Below are 25,738 nucleotides of genomic sequence, written 5' to 3'. Positions count from 1 at the left end.
CACAGTTTTTGCCTCATGTTCCTGTGTTAGTGCTTGTGATGAAGAGCACCCTCACTTGTAGTTACTTGCGAAGATGTCTGTCTGCTGTGTTAAGTGGAAGAGGTCCTCCACAACCCAGAGCCGCCTTGTCTTGTTTGCAGCACTCAAGTCCCCTGTCCAGTTCTTTATGGAAATATTTCACACACGAGTAGAATTGGAATATGTCTGGATGGAACTTAAAGTTGAGTGTAGTCTGTGCCACTTCTTTAAGTAACTTCTCTTCTGTACAATGGAAACAGAAGTCTTAGCAAATCAGCCTATTATTCCAAAGTGTTTTTCTCCCAAGTGAAGTTTTTGTGGGAGTTGGGTGTGGCTCTAGAGAGGGAGAGACATTTTCAGAATTCCAGTGGCAGAGTGTGGGATTTCTTCTCATCAAAACCTTTGCTTAAGTGAAAAGTTGCTAAAATAACCAGTGAAAGTTATTTTATTTTATCCAGTGCCTTTGTGTGCATTCCAGGGAAGCAGGGTGTGTTGTGTGAATTCACAGAACAAGGGCACTAAGTATCAAACACAAGGCAACTCCATGTCAGATGATTCACTTGGAAATCTGTAGTGGGTCATAATTTTTTTTTGACAGTGCTGGAGTTTGAATCCAGGACCCTATGTGTTTGCGATACTTTGCACTTGAGCCACACATCCAGCTGTTTGCTTTTGTTATTTTCCTAGCGTGGGTCACCCTGGATAGTAATTCCCCTATTTATGTCTTCCTGATTGGCTGGGATGACAGGCATGTGTTACTGTACCCATTCTTTGATTTGATAAGGTCTGGTGAATCCTTTGCCTAGCTGGCCTCAAACCATGATCTTCCCAATTCTGCCTCTCAAGTAGCTGGGCTTAGAGGTGTGATCTATCATGCCTAGCAAATTGATTTTTTTTAATATGTGCTGGGAATTCAGGATAATATATATGGATAAATATATATGGATATAAATATATATATTAGTCCTGGGGGCTTGAACTCAGGGCATGAATGCTGTCCTGGGGCTTATTTTGTTCAAGTCTAGCACTCTACCCTTGAACCACACCTCTACCACTTTTGGATTTTTTTTTTTTGGTGGCTAATTGGAAATAAAAGTCTCATAGACTTTCGGTTGACTTCAAACAGCAGGCCTCAAATCTCAGTCTCCTGAGTATCCAGGGTTACAGGTGTAAGCTACCAGTGCCCAGCTCTCCTCTTACATTTTCCCCCCACAGTTTTGGGCACAGCAGGCAGACCCTGTACCAGGCAAATGTGGTACCACCGAGTTGTCTTCCTAATCTCTTCATCCTCTTTCTCCTCTGGTTGATGAGATTTTGGTTTCTGTGAAGTTATTATCCAGCGTGTTTTCAGAAGTGGCTGAGATTCAGATAATGAGAGATGCATGTATAATCAGGAAAACAAATAAGATTTGGTGCTCAATGTTAAACAAGACTCTCTTTGTTCTGGTGTCCCAGGAATGATGTCATCAAAGAAAGAGAACACTTCTGAGTGTGCCCTGACAGGGCCTCCCAGGAGGGAACCCAACGCAGCCACCGAGAAAGATGGTAATGCCATTCATAACTCCCTGATCTTAAGGTTCAGTTTGCCTGTGGAACTTTTAATAATACAATGGCAAGCCATTGCATTTAAGTTTTAAAGTTAGGGAAAATTCACAGCAAAAACCACCAGTGAAAATGTCTTAAGCAATTCACCATAATGTATATCCTTAAGAACATAAAATCTTCTGCGTTTCTTAGAGGTATGTTTAGAGGACTACTGAGCTGGCTTCCAAGAGGGACTGGAAGGAAATTGCACCGTTCAATGTCTTGGCAACACTGATTTGATAAACTAAATTTATCAAGTCATTGTATGAACAGAGCATGAGCTTCCTGCTTGCCTTCAGTTTTAACTCAGAACATTTAACATAGCTGAGTGCCTATGGCTCATGCCTATAATCCTACCTACTCAATGGGTAGTTCAAAGCCAGCCTGGCAGACTCTTATTTCCAATTAACTAGCAAAAAGCTGGGACTGGAGGTATGGCTCAAGCGGTAGAGTGCCAGACATGAGCAAAAAAGCTGAGTGAAGTCTTGAGTTCTAGCCCTAATACCGTCATAAGAAAACCCCCTAACACATTTGTTGCCTTAAAACATCTAAATAACATTTTTTGGTATCTTTACTCTCCTCCCTTACTCTACTCACCTGAGTGGTGGTGGTGGTTAGATGAGATAATATTAGTTGCTATGGTGGCATCCACTTCTAAGATTGTGAGGTTACAGTGTAAATGCTTAAAACGAGCTCTTGTGTCACAAAATCTTTTATGTATAAAGTATATTTGGATGAAACCAGGCATTTAATTTGGCATTAGAAAATTCACCATTGAGGAAACTTAGATGGGATATTTCAGAAGGATTTGCCTGGAAAAAATATGGTAGTAGCTCACTTCTTATTTTCCACACATCTGTAATGCTATATATATCTATTTCTTCTCCTCTGTTTCAGTTTCCCTGCATGGAACCATGAGCAGCTCCTCCTCCACGTCTTCTTTGGAACATAAACAGAATGTCTCCAAGAAAACGAACTCAAGCAACAGTAGCAAGAAGACCACAAGCAAAAGCCCTTCTCTGTCCTCCAGAGCCAGTGCTGGTATCTATGGCTTTTTCAACCAGGCTTACTTGGTGTTTTTAATCTTGGTTTGTTTGTAAGTAGATTTGCTGTTTTTACATGTGTAGAAAGGAACCTTTTACTTCAATCAGACTGAACTACTTTCTTTCTTCCCTGTCTCTTCCCCTCCCCCACCCACCTCTTGAGCCTTAAATCAAGTATTTATTTTGCTGTTGGGTAGAAGATGTTGCATTGATCGTCACCTAACGTGCTCTTAGTGATTTTTGCCCCATCTGAAGTGTTTTGTTTTGGGCTGTTGCATTTTGCCTATTAGTGTTCTCACATGCCTCAATGTCTGGTTTTTTTTCCTCTTTTTTTTTTAAAAAAAATTGAAATCCTAAAGGGTGCCCCCTTCTAGGAAGCTAGTAACAGCTGTTCAGCTGTTCAGAGTGTTTACCTGCCTTGGGTTCCTGTAGAATCTCCCCATCCACTCCTTCCCAGTTCTGTGTGAAGACTCAGGAGATACATAGGAGATACTTTGTGCAGTCGACATAGATCATATCTCTTATAATTCACTTACTTGCCTATACATGTAAACTTACCCAGAAAGAAAGTGAAGCTTTTTTTTTTCCTTTGCAGAGATGAAGACTGAACTTAGGGCCTTGTACTTGAACTTAGGGCCTTTTACTTGCCCGGCTGATGCTCTTCCACTGAGCTAAATTCCCAAATCCAAGTGAAGCTATTTTGACATAATTATTCTCTGTGAGACAATAATTACCAGATTATTTTTTCCTAATACTTCTGATAACTAACGTTGTACCAATATTTTATTATATGAAATGTTAATGACAGGATTATTATTATTATTTTTGGTACTAGTGTTGAGGCTTGAACTCAGGGCCTGGACACTGTCCCTTCACTTTTTTTGCTCAAGATTGGAACTCTGCCACTTGAGCCACAGCTTCTTTTCCAGCTTTTTGGTGATGAATTGGAAATAAGAATCTCATGGACTTTCCTGCCGGTCTGTCTTTGAACTACAATTCTCAGGTCTCAGCCTATTGAATACAAGTATCACAGGCAAGATCTATTGGTGCTTGCCCAGCAAAATTTTTTTTTCTTCAACAAATCTTATTGGTGGGGCAAACAGGTGGGGCAATCCCACCTGCCTTCATTAGCAAACATAATAATAATAAACCTTAAATATAATAAACCTTAAGGCTGGGATCCCAAAAGTAGAGGCCTGGAAGTTTGGCCTGGAAATGTTTACCCAGAATAGTTGTTTTCTGGGTATCTGCCCCTCTGCATACTAGAGTATGCCCCTTTGTACACTAAGGTATGCAGTTTCTCCTCAATACTGTGAAGAACATAGGTGATAATCCGCAACCACATAGCAACCCTTTTCATCCGTATTCATATTGTAAGTCCCTTCATTTGCCTTCCAGACTAAAGTCATTTGCTGGAGTTTAAAATTTATATATGGGTGTAGACTATCTTTTCTACCTTTAATAGCAAGTAGTTTTATTTATTTATATATTTGGGGGTTATGTGGACTTAAATAACAGTGGAAAAGAAGACTTTCTCTCAAAGGGGGAATGGGGCAAAGATCAGAAGTGGGAAGGAAAGTTCATGTTTGAAACCCAGAGGCATTCCTTCAGACACTTTCTTAGCGTGTGTACTTTGAATAGATGTGTATACCTGAGGAATTGTGAACAGCAATAGGGTGGACAATAGTGAATATGTATGTTATAAAGAGGAGCTGGGTGTCAGTGGCTCACGTCAGGAGGTTGAAATCTGAGGATCGAGGTTCAAAGCCAGCTTGGGCAGGAAAGTCTGTGAGATTTTTGTCTCCAATTAACCACCATAAAACCAGAAGTGGCGTTGTGGCTCAAGTGGTAGAGTGCTCGCCTTGAGCTGAAGAGCTCAGGGACGGTGCCCAAGCCCAGAGTTCAAACCCAACTGACAAAAATAAAAAGACAGAGGAGCAGAGAGAAAGGAGCAGGGGAATGGGGCAGCTAGGGAAGTCTGTGCTCTGGGCCTCAGCTTTAGAGTAGAGCTTCCATTGAACTTTGGGGTCTTTGGGCCGTGGTCTACAAGAACATGGGAACAGACGGGAGGATTTCTGGTCTCAGGTTCTGAGTGTGACACCTGTAAACTCTCAACACCAGCCTAAGGTTGTGCCTTATTTATCATTGATCTCCTGATCCCCAGTTTGCTTTTTATAGACAAGGTCTCACTATATATTCCAAACTGATTTTGAAGTCATGCTCATCCTGCCTCAGCCTCCTGAGTGCTGGAATAGAAGGCATGTACCATATCATTCCAACACCTATGAAAAGTACTTCATAAACTGTGAGGTACTACAGAATAGCAGCTACTAGGAGGGGCCAGGAGTTGTATCCAGAACACCCTCTCCATAGGTTTATGTACCTCCATGTTTTTGTTTTCTGCCTTTCCATACTTAGTCTCCCTCCAAGCCTTCATTGGGGTCCGGAAGGCATCTCCTGATGGAGGCCGTGCAGGCTCTGATGATGTGCCCATAGGGCCAGGCTGGGGGCCCACCTCTTTTCTGGCAGCTGTTGTATTCGGACAGCGTTTGAGGCAATATTTCTCTAGGACTTGTGATGTTTCATAGGGGGCACCAAGATTTGGTTTTGAATCAATGTGAGAGGGGAGACATTTTTTTTTTTTAAATTAGGATTTCATTTTAGGTCATTAGGACTGGTGATAGGTTGAATAGTCCTTATCCAGAACGCTTGCAAACAGAAATGTTTGGGATTCTAGATTTTTTTTTCCTTTGGGTTTTGGAATATTTGCACAGATTTTACTGGTTGAGTATCTCTAATCCAAAATCTGAAATCTGAGATGCTTCAAAATCTGATACTTTTTTTTTTTGCATTAGAACTCAATATGAGAGCGAATTTAAACTTTTATGCTCAAATGTTTTGGATTTTGGAGCATTTTAGATGTTCAGATTCAGGCTACTTAACGAGTAGCCATTTTGCCTTTGGACCACATTCCTCTGTGTATCCTTCAAGCTGAGCCCAGGTGAACCACATTAACTCTAGTGCTTTCCTTGAATAGGTATTGGCAGACTTCAGCCCACTTGTTTTGTAAATAAAGTTTTATTAGACATGCTATGCTTATCCCTTTATATATTGTATACATCTATTTTTAACAGTAGAGCTGAGTCTCCATGACAGAGACAAGTATGGCTAACAAACCCTAAAATACTATCTATGTCTTCATAAGCAATTCTGAAAGAATTCTTTACCCAGGAATTTCTCTAGGCCATAATTTTCTCAAGAAACACTAAATGTTTCCGTTGAGTGCTTTGACCTCTCATGTCAGAAATGCAATGAATATTATGTTATAAAAGGCATCCAAGTTTGACACCTCCAACGAACTAGACTACTTAGAATATAGAGTGATTTTTTTGACTAATGTGTTTTGAGGTTGTCTGCCCTTTATTTTCTCTTCTCTTTCCCTGCTCCCCTTCCCCTATCACCTCCACAGGTTTGAATTCTTCAACAACATCTGTAGCAAATAATCCCCGCCGCGAAGGAGAACTCCACCTTGGAGATCGAGTGCTGGTGGTAGGCCAGAGAGTTGGTACCGTTAAATTCTTTGGGACAACAAACTTTGCTCCAGGTGACGCATCTGAATAGTCTTTGTTCAATTTCAAGTTTAAGAATATGAAAGATTTGAAATTTTGTAGATAAAGAAAATGTAATCCTAGAGCTGGGCACCTGTGGCTCACGTTTGTCATCTTAGCTACTCAGGAGGTTGAGATTTGATGATTGTGGTTCAAAGCCAATTAAACACCCAAAAGCTGGAAGTGTAAGAATAGGTCGAGTGCCAGCTCTGAGTGAAAAGCCAAGGGAGGGCTAAAGACTGTGAATTCAAGCCCCAGTACTGGTATGTGTGCATGTACACACACACACACACACACACACACACACACACATGTAATCATAGAAAACTCCTCAGTCAACATGGTTTGTGGGAGAGAGCAGCAGCGCAGAAATTATGAAACTGACACAAATTCAGAGTGTTGATGCTCAGTCTGACTGGCGCCTGTCTATTTGCCTTGCCAAGTGTGTTTCCATTTAGCTAATGTTAAAATTAGCTGTCATTTCCCAAGTTAATGCTCACTGATTTCCAACTGTGCTAAATGACAAGGGAAGTATTTCAGGCTTAGTTTTTCTCTGAAGATAATACTTCAAATGAGTAGGTAATGAGTTAATGTATAGCTCTTATCGGAGTGGTGTGGAGAGCCCGTGTGGACTATGGGACCTTAAAAAAGAATACATGTTTGTGTATTTTTGTATTCATCCCAACATACTTATTACTGTGTTACCCAAAGTAAAGATTACTTTCATTTGCATTTTTTAAGGATTATAAGTGTAAATAAAAGCCAGTCGAATGAAGCCCTGTTTGTATGTTTTAAATAGCAATATGCCATTTTAACACATGGTGGCATTGCAGCATTTTGGAAAAAGATTACCTATGACATTGATTTTTGTTGTTGTTATTGTCGTTGTTGTGTTTGTGGTATAACGTTCTGCCAAGAACCAGGAAGGAGCTGAGATTTTTAACCTGTTTGCAAGCTAGCAAACTAGCTTGCCACAGTTTCACAGATGTTATTGGAAGACATAAGAATCCTAGGTCAGAGACAAGGTCTTAGGTACTTGGACAATAGCAGCTGCAAGAGTATTAGTATTTTCTTAGATTCCTGCAGTGTGGGGTAGAGAGGGCCAGGTGTCACCTGCACACCCAGTGGTGTATGCTCCAGACCAGGAACCCTGGTCTTAAGGTGTCTGAACATTTACATTAAATTGATTGCTCAGCACGACTGCTTTTTGCTTTGGAGAAGGACTGTCCTCTGAGACTATCCTGTACACAGACATCCAGAGAGAGTCAGGGGCAAAGGCAGATCGTCTGTCTGACTATAGACAGTAAGAGATATGAGAGAGCCATGAAAAACCAAAATCCAACACATTCTTATTTTCTTGTCTTTTAATGGTTCCAGCGTTGGGGCTTGAACTCAGAACTGAAGCTACTACCATTTTGTTCTTGTTTTCTTTTCTTTTCTTCTCCCTTCCTTCCTTCTTTCCTTCCTTCCTTTCTTTTGCTATTTAATTGGAGATAAGAGTCTCATGGACTTTCTGCTTGTGCTGGCTTTGAACCTCAACCCTCAGATATCAGCCTCCTGAATAGCTAATGTTACAGGTGGGAACTACCAATGCCCAGAGGCCCAACATAGTCTTGTTTGCTTATTACCGATTTTAATTTTAAGCCATTGAGTCGAGTTTGTGTGTTTTATAACCCATGGCTTCCTTAGGTCTCCAGGCAGTAATTCAGTTTGGTTAAGAAACAATATAAACACTTAGTCTTGTAGGTAGATTATTTTTCACAATCACCGTGTATCTTTAAATTTCCCTTTTTCTGACTATATAAAACAAGACTAGAATGGTTTGATTCCTTGGATACAATGAATTACTTAAGGTTGGCTTTCATTGTTTTTCTTCTTTTAAGCAGTCTTGGGGTTTGAACTCAAGGCCTAAAGCTTGCTTGGCAGACACTGTACACTTGAACCATTCTCCCAGGCCTGTTTACTTTGGTTATTTTTTATGTAAGGCCTGGCTTTATGTCTAGACTGGCCTTGACTGTGATCCTCCTAGTTGTTTGTCCCCATGTAACTAGGATTACAGGCGTGAGCCACAGGCACCCTGCTTTGTACTGTCTTTTTAAACTGTGAAGGAGCAAATACATGTTAGCTCCTCTCAGGCACCCTCAGCTTGAGAATTCTTTTTTTTTGGGGGGGGGTCCGGTCATGGGGCCTGAACTCTGGACCAGGGCGCTGTCCCTCAGCTCTTCAGCTCAAGGCTAGCGCTCTACCACTTGAGCCACAGTGCCACTTCCGGCTTTTTGCTTTGTGCTTATGTGGTGCTGAGGAATCGAACCCAGGGCCTCATGCATGCAAGGCAAGCGCTCTACCACTGAGCCACCTTCCCAGCCCCAGCTTGAGAATTCTTGCTCTGCAAGTGTGTGGGGGAAGCACATAGCCCAGCTACTTCAGTTTTCAGCTCTCCAGGTGAGGAAGTCTCATCACGTCCCTTGGAGTCTGCCCCTTAAATACTTGAGAACCTTTCTGAAAATTCTTCCTGTTAGCTAACTTAAGTCTTTTCACCTTGGCTAAAAGTGATTTTTCTTTTCATCTTGAGATGAAAAGATAATAGAGAGAAAGCAGGCTCACCATGATGACCAGTGATATTTTAACAATATTCTCTCTGTCGGGCACTGGTGGCTCACGCCTGTAATCCTACTTACTTAGGAGGCTGAGATTTGAGGATCATGGTTTGATCTGAGAAACCTGGTTCAAAGCCAGCCTGGGCAGGAAAGTCTTGAGACTTTTATTTTCAATTAGCTACCAAAGAGTTAAGTGGAGCTTGGGCTCAGGTGGTAGAGGGCTAGCCTTGAACATAAAAAGGGACAGTGCCCAGGCCCTGAGTGCAAGCCCCAGGACGGGCACCACAAGCCCAATGATCTCTGGTCCTTCTTAAGTCATTCAAGAACTTTTATGGTGTTCTAATATTGAGATTTATATATTTTAAGATTTAGATATCACTGTATTATATTATACTACTCTTGTGGAGGCACTGCATTAGTCAAGGGCAGTTTCTTTTTCATTATAGTTTTGAGATATGTTCTGATTGTATCCTACTTGTGTGATAGCTAATCCTTTGCAAATTTGGGCTGTTACATTTGATTTGTCTCCCTTAATGTACTGCTCCACAATTATGCTGGTAAAATGTTTCCCCCCACCCCCGCCACTTTTCAGATTTTCAAGTTTTATTTTATAATTTTATCATTTGAAAGCTTAATGATCATGATGATCTAGCATTTTGATCATTTGTGAAAATGTTAAACCATCAAGACTTGGGTTCATGTGATAAGCATAATGATGTTGAGTAAAGTGCTGATGCTTTTAAAATGCAATCTTCATGTTCTAGGGTATTGGTATGGTATAGAGCTTGAAAAACCTCATGGAAAGAACGATGGTTCAGTTGGAGGTGTGCAGTACTTTAGTTGTTCTCCAAGATATGGAATATTTGCACCTCCATCCAGGGTGCAAAGGTAAGAAAAAGAATGCATGTTTATCTCCACCAGCTTTTTATAGTTTGCAGTAGCACACATAGACCTTAATTTTTTGATACTATATAAACTACTTATGTAATTATAACTGAAGATTTTTTTCTAGGAATCATTTCTTAATGATTATTTATATTATTAAACTTATCAAACACACATTTTAAGACACTGATGTTTTCATATTATATTTAAGTAGTTGTACAAAGGATTTTCAGTTCAATATATCAGTTTGTGAGTACAATGCATCTTGATCAATATCACCCCTTCTTTGGGAATCTGCCATATCTCCCAACCCCACCAAACCCCTCAAGTTACCTGGTTCCATTTTCATTCATATATACAATTGAGTGTTATGGCTAGGTTTGTCCACCCTTCCTTTCTCCATTTATCTACCCTCCCTTTGTTTGACTTCACTCCTTCTCTGATAAAACATGTTTCAGCTTCCTGGCAATTAATTAATTAATTAATATTACCCTTAAGTAGTTGTACAAAGAGGTTTTGATTCAACACATTCATTTTGTTAAACTGTAAGTTAGTTGTTCAAAGGCATTATACCACTAGGCCATACTTAGTCAGCTGTGGATATATGCATATGGCCCTGGATATATTTTCCTATATGTTTATAATTTGGACCCAACTTCTACATATGAGAGAAGACACGTGTCTTAATTTTGTCTGGAAGATATGCCCTGACTGGATAGTTCATGCTTTCTTTCAAAGGGTTAAGTACCCACCTTCTTCAGAGGGAAGGCTTATGGAAAGCTAAATTTGACTTGCGAGGATTTGCAATTTTAAAGACCTCCTTTCTTCCTCATTTGCAAACCCTATGAGGATGTGTAGGCTATTAGAAGTGGTGTTTGAGGCTTAGAACAGTGAGAGAGGCAAGCTTAATCTGTCATGCAAACAAAAGTAAAAATGCACTCTGATTGCTTCAGTCACATCCTAACTACATTAAATTTCCTGCCAGCAGGCACCCATTCATCCTCTTACAAACCTAATGGAACCAAAATGGCTTTTTTTCCCTCTGATTTCTTTCGTTTTCAAAAATAGATAGGCAGTAGATCTTTGGGGGAAGTGAAGTTTCAAGGGTTTGTAGATAATAAACCACCTCAGTGTTCCTTTGTGAGGTAGTACACTCGTGGACTACCTCACACTGGTTTTAAACAAGAGGTTGAGCAGAAATACATCTGTCATGAAATTCTAGGGCAAATACGGAATGCCTTTCCTCATCCGGCCTGGTATGCTTTTCAGTAGCTGGGAAATAGGATACCAATCTTTAAATAAGAGATAGCATGCACGATATAATTACATTCATAAGACGAGATCTATTGTGACAGTCTGGAAGTCACAGCCAGATTGTGACTGCTCCTGAGTGAACTGAAGTTTATTTTTCTATTTTTGTCTTCAATATATAATTTTTTCCTGTTGAATAATTATGTATGCTTTTTGTATTAATTTCCTTTGGTGAGGTACTTGACATCATTATTTCCTTCCCTCAAATAGGAAGGCATTAGCATATAAAATTTTGTAGTTTATTAAGTATCTTCACTTGAGTGTTTGGCCAGATAAGCTGGAAAATATCCATCTCTGCTGCAAACCTTCATAGAGCATCAACTAAGAGGTAGACTGTGCTATGCATTGTATTGCTTTTCATGGCTCTGCCCTCCCAACGCAGGGAGCCCTACAAAGTCCTGATCATTCCCATTTTGCAGGTGAAGAAACAGTTTTCAGGAGATAAGTAGCTCAGCTAAAGTTGCATGGCTAGTTAATGAAGGCATTGGACTCAGCCCCGGTTTTTACGTACTTTGCTCTTTTTTTCTTATTGTTATTATTTTTTTTAAATGAAACCAACAAAAAAAGGAACTAGCTAATGAATAGCACTTATACAGGCTGGGTACCATTTCCAGCCCAGTCCAGTCACATTGTAGGGCATGCCCTGGAATGATATCTGTTTCACAGAGGAGGAAAGTAAGGCCCACCTTCAGAACATCCAATCTTCACTTACTCCTGCGCCTGTTACCAGAGCATCCTTGACTCTCCTGGGATGCAGGTCTGGCTAGCAATTGCCTTGGGAGTGAAGTCCAGCGGAATCAACTGGGGACTTGTGTATTGTCCTCATTGGTCCTTTGCTACAGGCTCATTGAAGTTTTGTCTCCTGGTCATGAGGGCTAGGATTTGTTTTGTGTTCCATTCCTCAGAGTGCAGAGTTTGGTGTATTCTGGGCATGGTAAATATGGATCAACTCTGATTCTTTGTTCAGTTCAATCATATTCCTTCTCATGGCTTCAGTTTCCCCTGTGGTTTTTCTTTTTTTTAAATTTAGGAGGCACTTTGTGTTTTGCTTGTCTTCGGTTTGGTCTTCTTTAAGGTGGTGCCTATGAAAGCAACCCTCTCTTCTTTAAAAGAATTGGGGCTGCCTCTAAAAGAACCGCTGTCTCAATCCAGCTGCCTTCCTGTCATCTTCTGATTGTCTCATTCATCATCATCAAATACTATTAAGTGTCTTTTTAGCATTTTGTGCTGTGCAAGGCATTCTATAAGCACATAAAACAGGCATGGTCTCTGATTTTAAGGAGAATCTGATCCAAGCCAGTTTTGAGCCCATTAAAGACCCCACTGATCTTCAAAATGGAAGGATTTTAACCTTAGGGACTGCTTCAGGAGAGTCTTAAGGCCAGGTCACAACCTGACCTTGCGCCTTTCTCCTGAGCGCTCTAACTAGCCTTTCCCAAATCTTTGCTCACATTGTTTCCTCTTTCCAGATAGCTTTCTGGATTCAGCTTCATTTCATGTTTTCTTTTTCTTTTTTCTTTTCTTTTTTGTCTTGGGACTTGACCACAGGATCTGGGTACTGTCTCTGAGCTTTTTCACTCAAGGCTAGTGCCCTACAAATTTGAGCCACAGTTCCACTTCCGTGGTTAATTGGAGATAAAAGTCTCACAGACTTTATTGCCTGCCATGATTTTGAGACCTCATCCTATTGAGTAGCTAGGATTACAGACATTAGGTACCAACACTTGGGTCATTTAATAGGTTTTTTTAAGTTATTTTTTATGTTTTTAATAGTTTTTACTATTTATTTTGACTAATATACAAATCAATCAACATTTAAGAGAAACTCTAAGAAAACTTACTGGCTAGGTGAAATCTAATCTCTCTTAAAACCAAATCTGGTCTTCCTTACACACACACACACACACACACACACACGTGCGCACGCACACACACACGCACACACACACACACACACACACACACACACACACACCCCATCTTAATGAGCATAGAGTTTATTTTCTTAGTTCTTATCATTAGGTACTCGTTCCTTCCTTCCTTCCTTGCTTGCTTGCTTGCTTGCTTCCTTCCTTCCTTCCTTGCTTCCTTCCTTCCTTTTTTCCTTCTTTCCTTTTGCCAGTCCTGGGGCTTGGGTGTTGTCCCTAAGCTTCATTTGCTCAAGACTGGCACTCTACCACTTGAGTCACAGCGTCACTTCTGGCTTTTTCTGTGTATGTGGTACTGAGGAATTTGAACCCAGAGCTTCATGCATGCTAGGTAACACTACCACTGAGCCACCTTCCCAGCCCTTGGTACTTATTTCTAATGACCTGATCACTTCTAGGACTGAGTTCCTCTCAACTGTCTATCCCTACTTCATATAAATGCCTGTCCTGTTCCTTAAGTTTTGTTTGTTTGTTTGTTTGTTTTGTGGTGCTAGGACTGGGGCTTAAACTCAGGGCCTCATATTCTCATTGGCTTTTTAAATCAAGGCTGGTGATCTATAATTCGAGCCACAGCTTCCCTTCCAACTTTTTGCTGGTTAGTTGGAGATAAGAATCTCCCAAACTTTTCTGCTGGTTTTGAACCAGAAGCTTCGGGCTCTGAGCAACTAGAATTTTAAGTATAAGTCACCAGGGCCCACCCAGTGCCAAGTCATATTCTTTATGTCCATCAGTCTCTTGTCAGTTGGGATGTGCTGTATTATATGATGTAAAAATGATGCATCTGAATTGCAAGATGACACTGCAGATATTGCAGGAGTTGCACGATTTCTCAATGGAAATGAAGTATGTTGGAGGGGGTGATTGACAAATGAAAACCTTGCAGATTCGGGTCAGTAAGCAGTTGAAAGAAAATGAGATTGTCACGATTGTCTTTTTAAAAGTGTAGAATGATCTGACGATCAGAAAATGAAGAGCAAGCCATTGGGAAGGTGACTTTACAATTTGCTTAGCATTAAATATAAAGGGCCTCAAACTGTCTTAGCTGTACAGTTTTACCAGAAAAATCACAAACACAAAATTGACTAATATCTGTCTTCCAGTTTAATGAGTTAGGAATAGTTTTTCCATAGTACTTTACCATTTTAATCCAACATGTGTTAAATTTGATATAAAATAAGCATTTTCATTTGTTTTTAGTTTCATCTTTGAAGAAAAAGTTTGAAAAGAAGTCAGATCCCTATTTTATGTGAACTTATTTATTCATTCATTCATCCATTTATTTATTTAGTGCTGGTACTGGTGCTTTTTGGTGGTTAATTTGAGATGACTCTCTTGCCCTAGATTGGATTTGAACTGTGATCCTCATATCTCAGCCTCTTGAGTAGGATTCCAGGTGTGAGTCACTGGTGCCTGGCTAAGTGAATTAATTTCAAATGGACTTTTTACATGCCTCTTATTCTTATATCATTAGAACCTCTTCCTTCTGATTATTGCCCATCTCAAGAGCAGCTACTCTAATGTGGTGTGCTTTGTTTGTTTTATTTGTAGATTAACGGATTCCCTGGATACTCTTTCAGAAATTTCAAATAAACAGAATCATTCTTACCCTGGTAAGGAGACAAAATTTTATGTTCTTAATAAGTATTTTTTGCTTGTCCTCATGATAGATTTTGATGATGAGATACATATATATAAGTGTATATATGTATGCATATGTATATATGTATGTATTTGTATACATATGTATATAAAAGAGTAGATGGAGTTTATTTATTGTATAGTTCATGTAGTCACAGAGTGGGTATCTCTTTCCTGCCTCTCAGCTGCACAAGATAGGATCACCTGTGTGGGAGAAGTCCCTGAGTCCCTTCTCATCTGTCTTCATGTCCCGTGTCCCATCCTAAGACTATATTAAGTATTCCTTGCTTTATTTAAAAAAATATTTGTTACCCCATATAGAAGTATATGTTTGGCTTTGTTTATTGTCTGATTTAACTGGGGGTCATATCTTGTTTTTTTATTATTACAAAATATGCATGTTCAGGAGTTCTTCTGGAGTGGTAGGCACCTATATTCTTCATCCTTATAGGGATGCCAGATTGTACATGTGTATCTGTATATATGTGTGTGCATGTGTATCTATGTATATATGTGTGTATACAATGGGAGTACTCACTCCCATAAGCCATACTCTGAGTTTCTGCTCCTCCTCAGTTTTATGGGTGTAAATGGTCTCTCATGTGGCCTTACTGTGCATTTTTCAGATTACAGTCGAGATTGAGCCTGTTTTTACTTTCTGGGCCATACATATGCATTCCTTCTTTTATGAAATACCATTTCATGTCTCTTGCCCATTTTCCTCTTCACTGCTCTGCTGTTTCTCTTACTAATTTGAAGGTTTTGTTGTATATTTGAAGTGTTAATGCTTTGTTGGTCTCATATGTTGCAAATATCTTACTCAGTTGGTGACTTATCTTTTTATGTTTTTCTTCTTTTGGGGTCTTTGATATCAGAAGCTTTTAAATTTTGTGTAGTCAAAACAATTATTTTTTACATTTTTGTATATATTAATACACAACTATATATAGATGTATGTATGTGTATATACACACATACACACATATATATGTATATATGCGTGTGTGTGTGTGTGTGTGTGTGTGTGTGTGTGTGCTGGTACTGAGGCCTAGGCACTATCCCTTAGCATTTTTGCTCACACTCTACTGATTGAGCTTCAGTTCCACTTCTGGCTTTTTGGTGATTAATTGGAGATGAAAGTCTTACAGACTTTCCTGCCTAGGTTGGCTTGGTACCTCAGTCCTTAGATCTTAGCCTCCTGAGTAACTAGGATTCCAGGTATGTGCTCTCCCAGTTCCCAGAAGATTTAAAGATATTTCCTATATTGCCATACTCACTTCTGTTGCCTGTCTGTCTCTCTCCCTAGCCCATATTGAGGCTTGAATTTAGGGCCTAGCACTATTTCTCTTGGCTTTCTTGTTCACAGCTGGTATTCGACCATTTGAGCCATGCCTCTGGCCCAGCTTTTTGGAAGTTAATTGGAGATGGCGTCTCTCATACTTTTCTTCTCAGGCTTGCTTTGAACTGTGATCCTTCAGGTCTCAGACTTCTCAGTATCTAAGATTATAGGCATGAACCGCCAGCACTAGGCTTCTGTTCTTTTTAAAAGTTTTCTATTTCTGTGTTTCACATTTATCAATTTACCTAGAATTGATTTTGTGTGTGGTAAGGACTTAAATTCCATTTTACTTTCCATAAAGGTAACCATCTGTGAAAGAGTTATTTGTGTAATGGCAATCCTTAACTATTTGTTGAAGTTAACTTTATGACCTATGGATTTCACCATTGTAGTATATGTGTGGTTTTCATTTTAAATTCCCTGGTGATGTATGGGGTTGTGTGAGTTTGTTGTGACCTACATTGGCCATTTTTCTGAGAGGCCTTCATACAGTCTTTTCCACACTGTGTCTCTGTCCTAATCTCTTCTTATAAAGATAGCTGACATGTCCTCTCAGAATAGGGACCACCCGTGTTGCCCCCCTTTGCCTTCTGTGTATGCACTAGCTTCCTTTGCTTTTTCCAAAAAAATTGATTTTATAGAACATTGATAAACGAAATTGACAAAAACTTTTAATGACTGGCAATAGGTGTTTTTCCTCTTCTAACTTTAACTTTGATATTTAGGGTTTAGGAGAAGTTTCAGCACAACGTCTGCCTCGTCCCAAAAGGAGATCAACAGGAGAAATGCTTTTGCCAAGTGAGTATTCAGAAGATGTAGGAACAAAACAAAACAAACCACCTTTCAAGATGAACGGGACGGAATGCTGTGAAGAAAGAGAAGTGGAATTTTGTATCTTGTACATTCATTGCTTGGTAGAATTTTAACCCAAGTGAGAAAGAGTGATTCTGTATTGAGTTCTTCCTCCCTCCTTTGAAAGCGCAATTAAAAATGTCACAAGTAGCTAAAAATAGCACAGTGCATATATTTTCTCTTCTAAGAGGTTAGTACTTGTTAATAAACATTGGAGGAATTTACATTTTGTGTTTTCATTGAGTAGGGTGGATTCACTTAAACTCCTTACTGAATTAATCAGATTTGATTTAATCTGGCCAGCTATCCATGAAAGCATAAGACAATCTTACAATTATTTTAAAAATGTAGAATATACTTACTCAAAAGTATCACCAATTTTGAAAGTTTGACCTTGAGGAATTGAAAGAGTTTAAGGGTATAAAGTTTAACTTTATGCTCCTGTTTATGGAAGATGTTGGAAAATTCTTAGGCAGAATGGAAGAAAAAGAAAGGACACCAGGAAAGAAAGGATTCAGAAGTCAGAGAGGTAGGAAGAATTCCTGTGGAGTGAAGAGCATGGTACATAGACTCCAGGGAAAGAACTTTGTAAAGACTGGGAGCAGCAGGTACAAGTTTGCTCAAAAGGATCTGTTCACTCAAGAAAGGAATAGCAGTATTAACTTATTTTCTGTAGCTTCACTAGTAAGTGTACAGATTGGCATGTTTAAGAGAAGAGATATACCTTTATGGGTGATATATCATCATTTTTTAAAATCTCAAGCATTTAATCACAGTGACCAAAAGCTAATTAATACAAGACTGCTTAGAAAAGGATTCATCATTTACTTCTCTTTTTTTGCTTTCAATCTTTCAATTATTTTTTTCTTTTTTTAAAATTGAGATTAGGTGGTTACATAAATTTCACATAATTCACAGTATTGGAATAGTGATACTTAGTTGAAGTCACAAACACATCTTAACCTTCACAAGGCAAATTGTCATTATCATGGTTTATAAAGTTTGTGAATTCTATGAGCTTTGACAATACAATCATTTCTTCCACATCAGGTGATATTTACATTTCTTTCCTTTTGCTTAGTGTTAGCCGTTCCCTCTTTCCCTCTCATTCCCTCCCTCCCATCGCTGCCTTTGGGTTGCTTAGTTCATTTTCATCTATGTCCAGTGCAGCTGATGGGCCCCTCTGTTGTAAGTTTATATCATCAATTGTTAGATTTGTTTATTTTTACTTTTAGCATCTATGGCCAAAATGTTTGGGGATCACTGATCTCAAAAACCAAAGACTAGTGCTGGTAATGAGTAGGAAATCTGCCCTTGAACTTAGAGAGGCAGAATGGTGATTGGACAGCTATGGGTGGAGTTGATTGGTTGTGGTGTTGCTGTAATTTGTACAGAAATAAATGATATTTTCAGAAGAAATGTGGAAAACATAATCAGAGACGATGAAATTGCTGGCTGAGGAACTCAAAGTACTGGGGCAGAAGCCATATTTGCATCACGTGAGTGAATGAGCTAGGAGGGTTATTTTTTTGTGAAAAAAACAGAACCCACACAGGTTCTGATCCTTTAGGAACATTGCAGGATTGGGATGGTAACGATGGGTGCGTTTCATGCAGAGGAAAAAGTGATGGGGAAAGATGGGAAGCAACTCTGCCTTCTCATCTGATGCTAATCAAGGCAGTAACAAGGAAGACAAGCCAGAGATTGTGACATAGTCGTCACTGAGGCCTGAAAGGCACAAGGCACCTATCCTCTCTTGCACAGTGTCCTGAGCGCTACTAGATGATCTCAGCTCTTCTCCCTGCTACTCAGAACTGATGCCTACAATCCGTATTGGATCCTGCCTGTGGATCCCACCCCTGGCATGGGGTGAGCTCCAATGTGAGTGCGTTAGGTAGGAACTCTTACAATCTAGTTGCATGGGTTCCATCAATTCCTGTCACATGTTTGCGTTTTCTGTCTTTGAATTCCCCAACACAGTTGAAGTCCAGACATAGGAGGACAGCAGATGGAGGCCTGCGTGGTCTACACTTGTGTATTTTTCCTGCTTTATCTCATGGCAATAGCTTCACAAGGGATTGTAACTCTCAGAATTCTGTGTGCATTAAAAAAAATGCATTTCCATTCAGACTAATAGTGATTTTTTTTTCTCCCCTAATGCTCCTGGCTTCTCCTTTCTGTCTGCCTCTCTCTGGCTGGCCTAACTATCACTTTCCACTCAAGTGCCTTCCCTAAGGCGTTAGAGGGGAGAGATTCCATTTTCTTTTTCTGCACACTCTTCACCTTATACTGTCTTTATTGTAGCTTATAACACCGTGCTGACGGTTATATACACATTTCCAGAGATTAATCCCATGCCTGCCATTTTGTAGGTGGCCAATAAGTGTCATGGGACGATTAAACAGAGTTCTCAAATATACTCTGACTCTAAGCTGCACAGTTTGCTGGGCTTTTGAGCTTTAAAATACTTCAATTAAAATCATGATCATTTAACATGTGTAGTTTACCTATATCATTATTTTTTTGATTTAGATATTGAATTCACCTACTGGTTTCTCTTTCTATAAACTTTTTCTGGTTTATGAAAGTTGATGGTACAATATTTGAAACATTAAATGATAACTGAATGTGACGAAGGTCACCTAGAACTTTGTCTCCTGGATGAGATGATTGCTAATAACATTCTGCTTTATACTTTTTTCATGTTTTTCCCCTAACAGATATGTGTGAATTTTCTATCTGAGCTAGATGAATCATATTCTGTATGCCCTTAAGAATGCTTTTTCACTTAATATATCATGAACATAATCTCATAATCTTTTTGTTTTGTTGTTGTTGGTTGTGGGGCTTGAACTCGCCTGGGCGCTGTCCCTCAGCTCTTCAGCTCAAAGCCAGCACTCTACCACTTGAGCCACAGTGCCACTTCCAGTTTTCTGGTAGCTTATTGGAGATAAGAGTCTCATGGACTTTCCTGCCTGGGCTGGCTTTGAACTGCGATCCTCAGATCTCAGCCTCCTGAGTAGCTAGGATTACAGGCATGAGCCACCAGTGCCTGGCTTCTTATAATCTTTAGTAGTACTTTTCCTCAACAACTTTTGTACTATTTTTTAATACTACTCTGTGCTATGAAAACATTTTAATCATTAAAATAAGTGAAAAAATAATTTAAATAAAAATAAATGTCAGACCTTTTTATAAAAAATATACCTTATTGTTATTAGAGAGGTGATGTACAGAGGGGTTACATAAATCAGGTAATGAGTACGTTTCTTTTTTTTTTTTTTTGGTCCAGTTGTGAGGCCTGAACTCTGGGCCTGGGCGCTGTCCCTCAGCTCTTTCAAGGCTAGTGCTCTACCACTTGAGCCACAGCGCCACTTCTGGCTTTTTTTCTTTTTGCTTATATGGTGCTGAGGAATTGAACCCAGGGCCTCATACATGCAAGGCAAGTGCTCTACCACTGAGCCACCTTCCCAGCCCTGAGTACGTTTCTTTTTGAACCATATCACTACTTCCCTCCCTCTCTCCTTTTATTTTTCCCTCCAGTTCCCACCCACAAGTTGTAAGGTTCATTTTCCACATAGTGTCTAGTGAGTGCCACTGTTGTATTTGTTCATTCTTTGTCCTACTTTTTCTGTGCTGCCCCCTTACCATCCCAAAGACAAATAAGCTAATAAGGCAAAAGCAAAAGACAACAAAAAACAGCAGCAACAACAATAAAACCCTCCAGTTTCCATTTCTTAGAGTTCATTTAAAAATATGCACAAAATCATATGCATATAGCTATTGAGCCTTTGTGATCTGTTCATATGAATAACCTCCTTTGGTTTCACTGTATGAATGTTTAGAGACCTGTGTAATTTATCATGCCCTAGTGTATTTTTTTCTTTTACCATCCAGTGTGTTTACTTGTAGGCACATTCTAGTTACCACAAACGAGGAAAACTATGTAACCTATGTTTCTTTGGGTCTGGCTTATTTCACTTAATATAGTTTTTTCCAAGTCTTTCCATTTCCTTATGAATGGTGTCATCATTCTTTCTGATGGATGAGCAGAATTCCATTGTGTATATATACCACATTTTCTTTATCCATTTGTCCACTGAAGGATTCCAGACTTTAAAACATGAATCTCTTCCTCTTCCTCTCGTTGCCTTGTGTCTGTATGATTGATATAGGGCATGTATGCAGGTTTATTTTCTTCAAGATTTTTATTTATTTTTCATTTATTTATTTATTTTTTGGGTCCGGTTTGGGGCCTGAACTCTGGGCCTGGGCGCTGTCCCTCAGCTCTTCAGCTCAAGGCTAGCACTCTACCACTTGAGCCACAACTCCACTTCCATTCTTTTTTTTTTTTTTCTTTTTGCTTATGTGGTGCTGAGGAATTGAACCCAGGGCCCCAGGCATGCAAGGCAAGCGCTCTACCTTCCCAGCCCAAGGTTTTTTTTTTTAAAAGAAAATTTATATACCAACATTATTTGGTAATTTTATGAGATTGCAAAAAATCCATCTGTGTGAATCTAGAAAATTAACAAATAGCATTAATTTCTTGGCTTTTGGCATATGAGTGTAAGAATTACATTTATCTCAATTAATTTTTATAGCATCCATAGATCAGTGCTAACTTCTTTCTCACGGCTTTGAAGTTTTACTTTTTATCATACATCAAGTAATTATGTGTGTTTTATATTTTTCTAAAATACCTTTCCTGGGTAATATAAATCGTATTCTTGTTCATGATCACATTGTCTTAATATCTGTAACTTTATAATTTAACACGATGGTACCTTCAGTCTTGCTTTGACATTATCACTCAACATACTAGTACCTGTTATGGTTGTGACAAGAGGCTCCTTGCTACATTTGGACCTCTTGGATCTGAGGCCAACAGCTTAGCTTTTCTGAGCTTGTGGTAATTCTTCTGAAGGAGGTCATAAGACCTCCTCTACTCTTTGAATGAGGCAGAATGAGGTAATGCATGTGATCAAGCATTATGAACATAGTAAGTGCTCAGGAAGAGATAGCTTAGTCATTCATCATGCAAAATTATGGTAATTTTGTGAGATTGCAAAAAATTGTCCATTTGGTGTGAATTTAGAAAAACCAACAAATTGATGTTATCTAAGAATAGGAACATTTTTCTTTTGTGTATTTAGTAAATATTTCTGCTTTTTTTTACAGATACTATATATTTCTATGTTAAATTTATTGTTTTGTGCATGGTATAATAATGATTTTTTGTGTGTGTCAGTTCTGGGTCTTGAACTTAGGGCCCAAGCTTTCTCCCTGAGCTGGTTTTTTTTTTTTTTTTCTCCTTTAACTTGAGCCACAGCTCTACATCTGGCTTTTTTTTATTTTTTTGGTGGTTAATTGGAAATAAGAGTCTCACAGTCTCTGCTCAAGCTTGGCTTCCACCCATGATCCTCAGATCTCAACCTACTGAGTAGCGAGGATTACAGATGTGAGCATCAGCGCTGGGCTATAGTAATGATTGTTGAAGTATTTTCTAATTAGAATTTTATCTGTTATTAGCAAGCATGGCTTAGAGTAAATCTCTGAGCCTTAGATTCCTATCCATGAGGTTAAAGCCTTCTTGATTTCATTCAGGGTGGGTGACAGAAAGACAGGAACAAATGAGGTGTTCTGTATTGTGATGGTATATCTAAAAATATAGAAAATGTAATAGAACTTAAGTGTGTCTCCAGGTTCGGTTCTCAGTCAGGTCTCTGCAGTTTGAACAACAGGTGCTAGTGTCTGTGGTGGGGAAGGAGTGAAGGGCTTCTTTCTGTTTTTGTTTTGTTTTTTGGGAGGAGAGCTACCTTGGGACCTGGGTGGAAGACTCCAGGTAGCATCAGTGGTTCTAGGTAAGCTCTCTGGAGGGTCTCAGGACAGAGGGCACTGTGGGTGACTATCAGGATGGCTACTTCCAGTTTACAGTCAAGGGCGCTGTGGGGGAGGTTGTGGCTTCGACTTGGGACGAATTCACCGGCAAGTCCTGGGTGTTACAGGGTCAGGTAGGCGGTGAGTACTTAGAAGGGATCTGTGGAACACTAAGTAAATATTATATTGTAGGGAAAGGAAATGAATTGCAGGGCAGTTCAGGGTCCTCAGACCCATTTGGTGTTAGTGGGAGGGGGTGGGCAGCTGGCGTTCAGACATGGGAGATCTATACCCGGGGCTGTCTGTGTTTCCCCATTGCTCTTATTCCCCAAAGTTGTAGATTTAACTTTTTTTAACCATTTGTTTTCATATAAAGAATTACTTTTGCATTAAACAAAAGGTAATTTTTATTTCCCATAGTAAAAAGGCTAGTTTCATTTCCTCTTGCTTTATTTAATAATATTGATAATAGTCACCTACGTTTGCTATTCCCAGTTGCTTTTTCAATGAAAGCACGCATTTGGTGTCTTAGGATAACGAGTTCCGCCTCTGGCTGTGGACAGGGAGGTGGATTTTGTGTCTAAGGACCTGTTCTTGCTCTCCCCCCCCTTCCCTCCCCGCCCCTCCCCGGGCAGGTCGCGGACGGCTCTGCGGCGCAGCTGGAGCAGCGCCACCGCGTCGGGCGGGCTGGAGGGCGGCGTGAAGCTGCAGGAGGGCGCGCAGGTCCTGCTCACCAGCTCCAATGAGATGGCCACCGTTAGGTACCTGGGCCCCACCGACTTCGCCGCAGGCATCTGGCTGGGACTGGAGCTCCGGAGCGCCAAAGGGAAAAACGATGGCGCCGTGGGTGACAAACGCTACTTCACTTGCAAACCAAACCACGGAGTCCTCGTGAGGCCCAGCAGGGTGACCTACCGAGGGATTAATGGGTCAAAGCTGGTGGATGAGAACTGCTGACTTAGAGTTCTAGAGAGTTTGATGACAGTGTGTGTGAGTGTGTACACACACACACATATATATACACATGCACATACATACATATGCACACACATGCACATGCATACATATGTATAGAATATCTAGTTCAACTAGCTATTATTTAAAAAAAGGTATAATTAACTTCCTAAAAACCATTATTGTAATTAAGAAAGAGTCCGTAGGTCACAAATAGGAACTTTGAAAATCATGGTTCTTTTAAATGCAATTTTAAAACTAAAAAAAAAAAAAGCACTTTTAAAAAGCTTTAAAAGCTTGATGTCCCAGGAAAATCCTGGAACTTTTTTTTCCCCCCAAAAGACAGAAAAACACGCTGCTAGGTGATGGGCCGATTTTCCTCCTGTGTTTTTCGTGCACATGATGATGGAGTCTCCCCAGTGCTGTAATTGTGAAAAGATGTCCGCATGCCCTCTTCCTGTCAAGTGTTTTTGGACTTTTTCTTTCTGTCTGTGCGTTGTTTGTAATAAGTGTTTTAAGGGAATGGTAACTTGGTGCCTGGTTTTTGTTTTTGTTTTTCTATTTTGTGGTTGTCACTTGTGCTTTGAGAAAAGGCTCATGGAAAGCTGTGTTAGACTTTGAGTGGTGAATGAACTGTCTGGCTGTACTTCTCACCTAATTGCCAAATAGCCAGCTAACTAGTTGGTTAACAGAACTAAGACTGAGTGGGGGATGGTTTCCTAACTTGTAGCTCAGAACTCTGTTCCTCTGTGTAGCGTGATGTTTTTATTCTTGTTGGTCAACTGTCTCATGTGTATGAACTACAAACCACCAATATTAAGATTTATAAATTTTTGCACATACTTTATTTCTTCATTGGATTGATATAACACAAACACATAGCACTTTTTAAAACATGATGCTATTGGTACAGTGCTCATGCCTGGGATCCCAGCTGTGTGGGAGGTTGAGATTGAGAAGATAGTGGTTGGAGGCCAGCTTGGGCAAAAAGTTGACCAGATACCATCTCAACCAATTAAAAAGCTTGGTTTGATATTATACTTGGCATCTCAGCAATGTAGGAAGAATACATCAGAGAATGGTGTGCCAGGCTATCCTTGGCAAGACCCTTTTCTGAAAAATAAAACAAAAAGGGTTTGGGGCATGGGCTCAAGTGGTAGAGCACCTACCTAGCAAGTGCAGGGCCCTGGGTTCAAACCTTAGTGTCACCAAAAAAATAAAAATAAATAAAATAGATAAATATAAGATGCACTTTCACCTTTTGGAGATATAAGGGGCATTTTGTATTTGGTTATTTGTGTAAATGTTCATGTTTTTTGAACTTTTCATTCTGGTGTGCTTGCTGTGGTCACTGTTTTCTGTTTCTAGTGTTGGGAGAGTTTGGCGGTTATAAAACTGCTGAATTTTGTTGTGTTTTCATTTCTCTTCCTGAGCACATGTTAACAAACTAGGCTTCATAACAGTGATGTAACCTTGTCTCGTTGATGTATATTGAAACTTCTGTCCTCTATGTGTAAAGATTTATCTTTTATTGTAAATATTTAGACCTAAATCTACTACTGAAATATTGGAACAGTTTGCTTTATAAGATTAAAAGTATCCTTCAGAATGGAGTTTGCTTTGTGCTTAGAAATATAACAGGCTGAACTATTTTGCAATATATGGTTTTAAATCAAAATTCTGTCACTTGGTTGCCTTTTTTTTTTGAGTGTGGTATTTCAAATACTGTTAGACTTATTTTCCTGAAATGCACTTGCAAAATAAGGCTGCTTTATAACCAAGGAATATTTTTATTGAATGAAGAAAATGACTGTGCTATGATTCAAAGTAAACTTATTTTATTATATAGATTATTTCTTTAAAAACTATTTATACCTTAATATGAACTCCATGAGTAGAATGAACTTGAGTGACCATAATTCTTCCCATTAAATATAAAACAGTGTAAGTTAGAAAGTCATGCAAATGCTGAGTGGATTTTGGAGGTTAAAAGAAACCCCACAATTGTTCTCTTCATATTTAGATTAGGATGATTAAATCCATGTCATGTGTATGTTTACATAAACTATCCATACAAATCAGTGTTTTCATTTGTATTTCGCCA

The 25,738-nt window shown here is 39.5% G+C and overlaps 1 protein-coding gene across 1 annotated transcript in view; it reads left to right on the top strand.

Annotated features, from left to right (window-relative positions):
• The window catches only part of Clip4 (CAP-GLY domain containing linker protein family, member 4), a 57,384-nt gene extending 33,653 nt beyond the window's left edge, over positions 1–23,731 (top strand). Inside the window, exons 9-15 of the mRNA XM_013013527.1 lie at positions 1,474–1,563; positions 2,500–2,643; positions 6,115–6,249; positions 9,615–9,738; positions 14,523–14,584; positions 16,677–16,749; positions 23,316–23,731. Of these exons, the coding sequence (XP_012868981.1) occupies positions 1,474–1,563; positions 2,500–2,643; positions 6,115–6,249; positions 9,615–9,738; positions 14,523–14,584; positions 16,677–16,749; positions 23,316–23,637 (950 nt within the window). The 3' untranslated portion in view covers positions 23,638–23,731. The remainder of the gene's footprint in view (positions 1–1,473; positions 1,564–2,499; positions 2,644–6,114; positions 6,250–9,614; positions 9,739–14,522; positions 14,585–16,676; positions 16,750–23,315) is intronic.
• Positions 23,732–25,738: the final 2,007 nt, after the last annotated feature.

Source organism: Dipodomys ordii, unplaced genomic scaffold (genome assembly GCF_000151885.1).
Source record: "Dipodomys ordii isolate 6190 unplaced genomic scaffold, Dord_2.0 Scaffold20, whole genome shotgun sequence".
In the NCBI taxonomy this organism is placed as follows: Eukaryota; Metazoa; Chordata; class Mammalia; order Rodentia; family Heteromyidae; genus Dipodomys; species Dipodomys ordii.
This window is presented reverse-complemented; position numbering and strand designations above follow the sequence as displayed.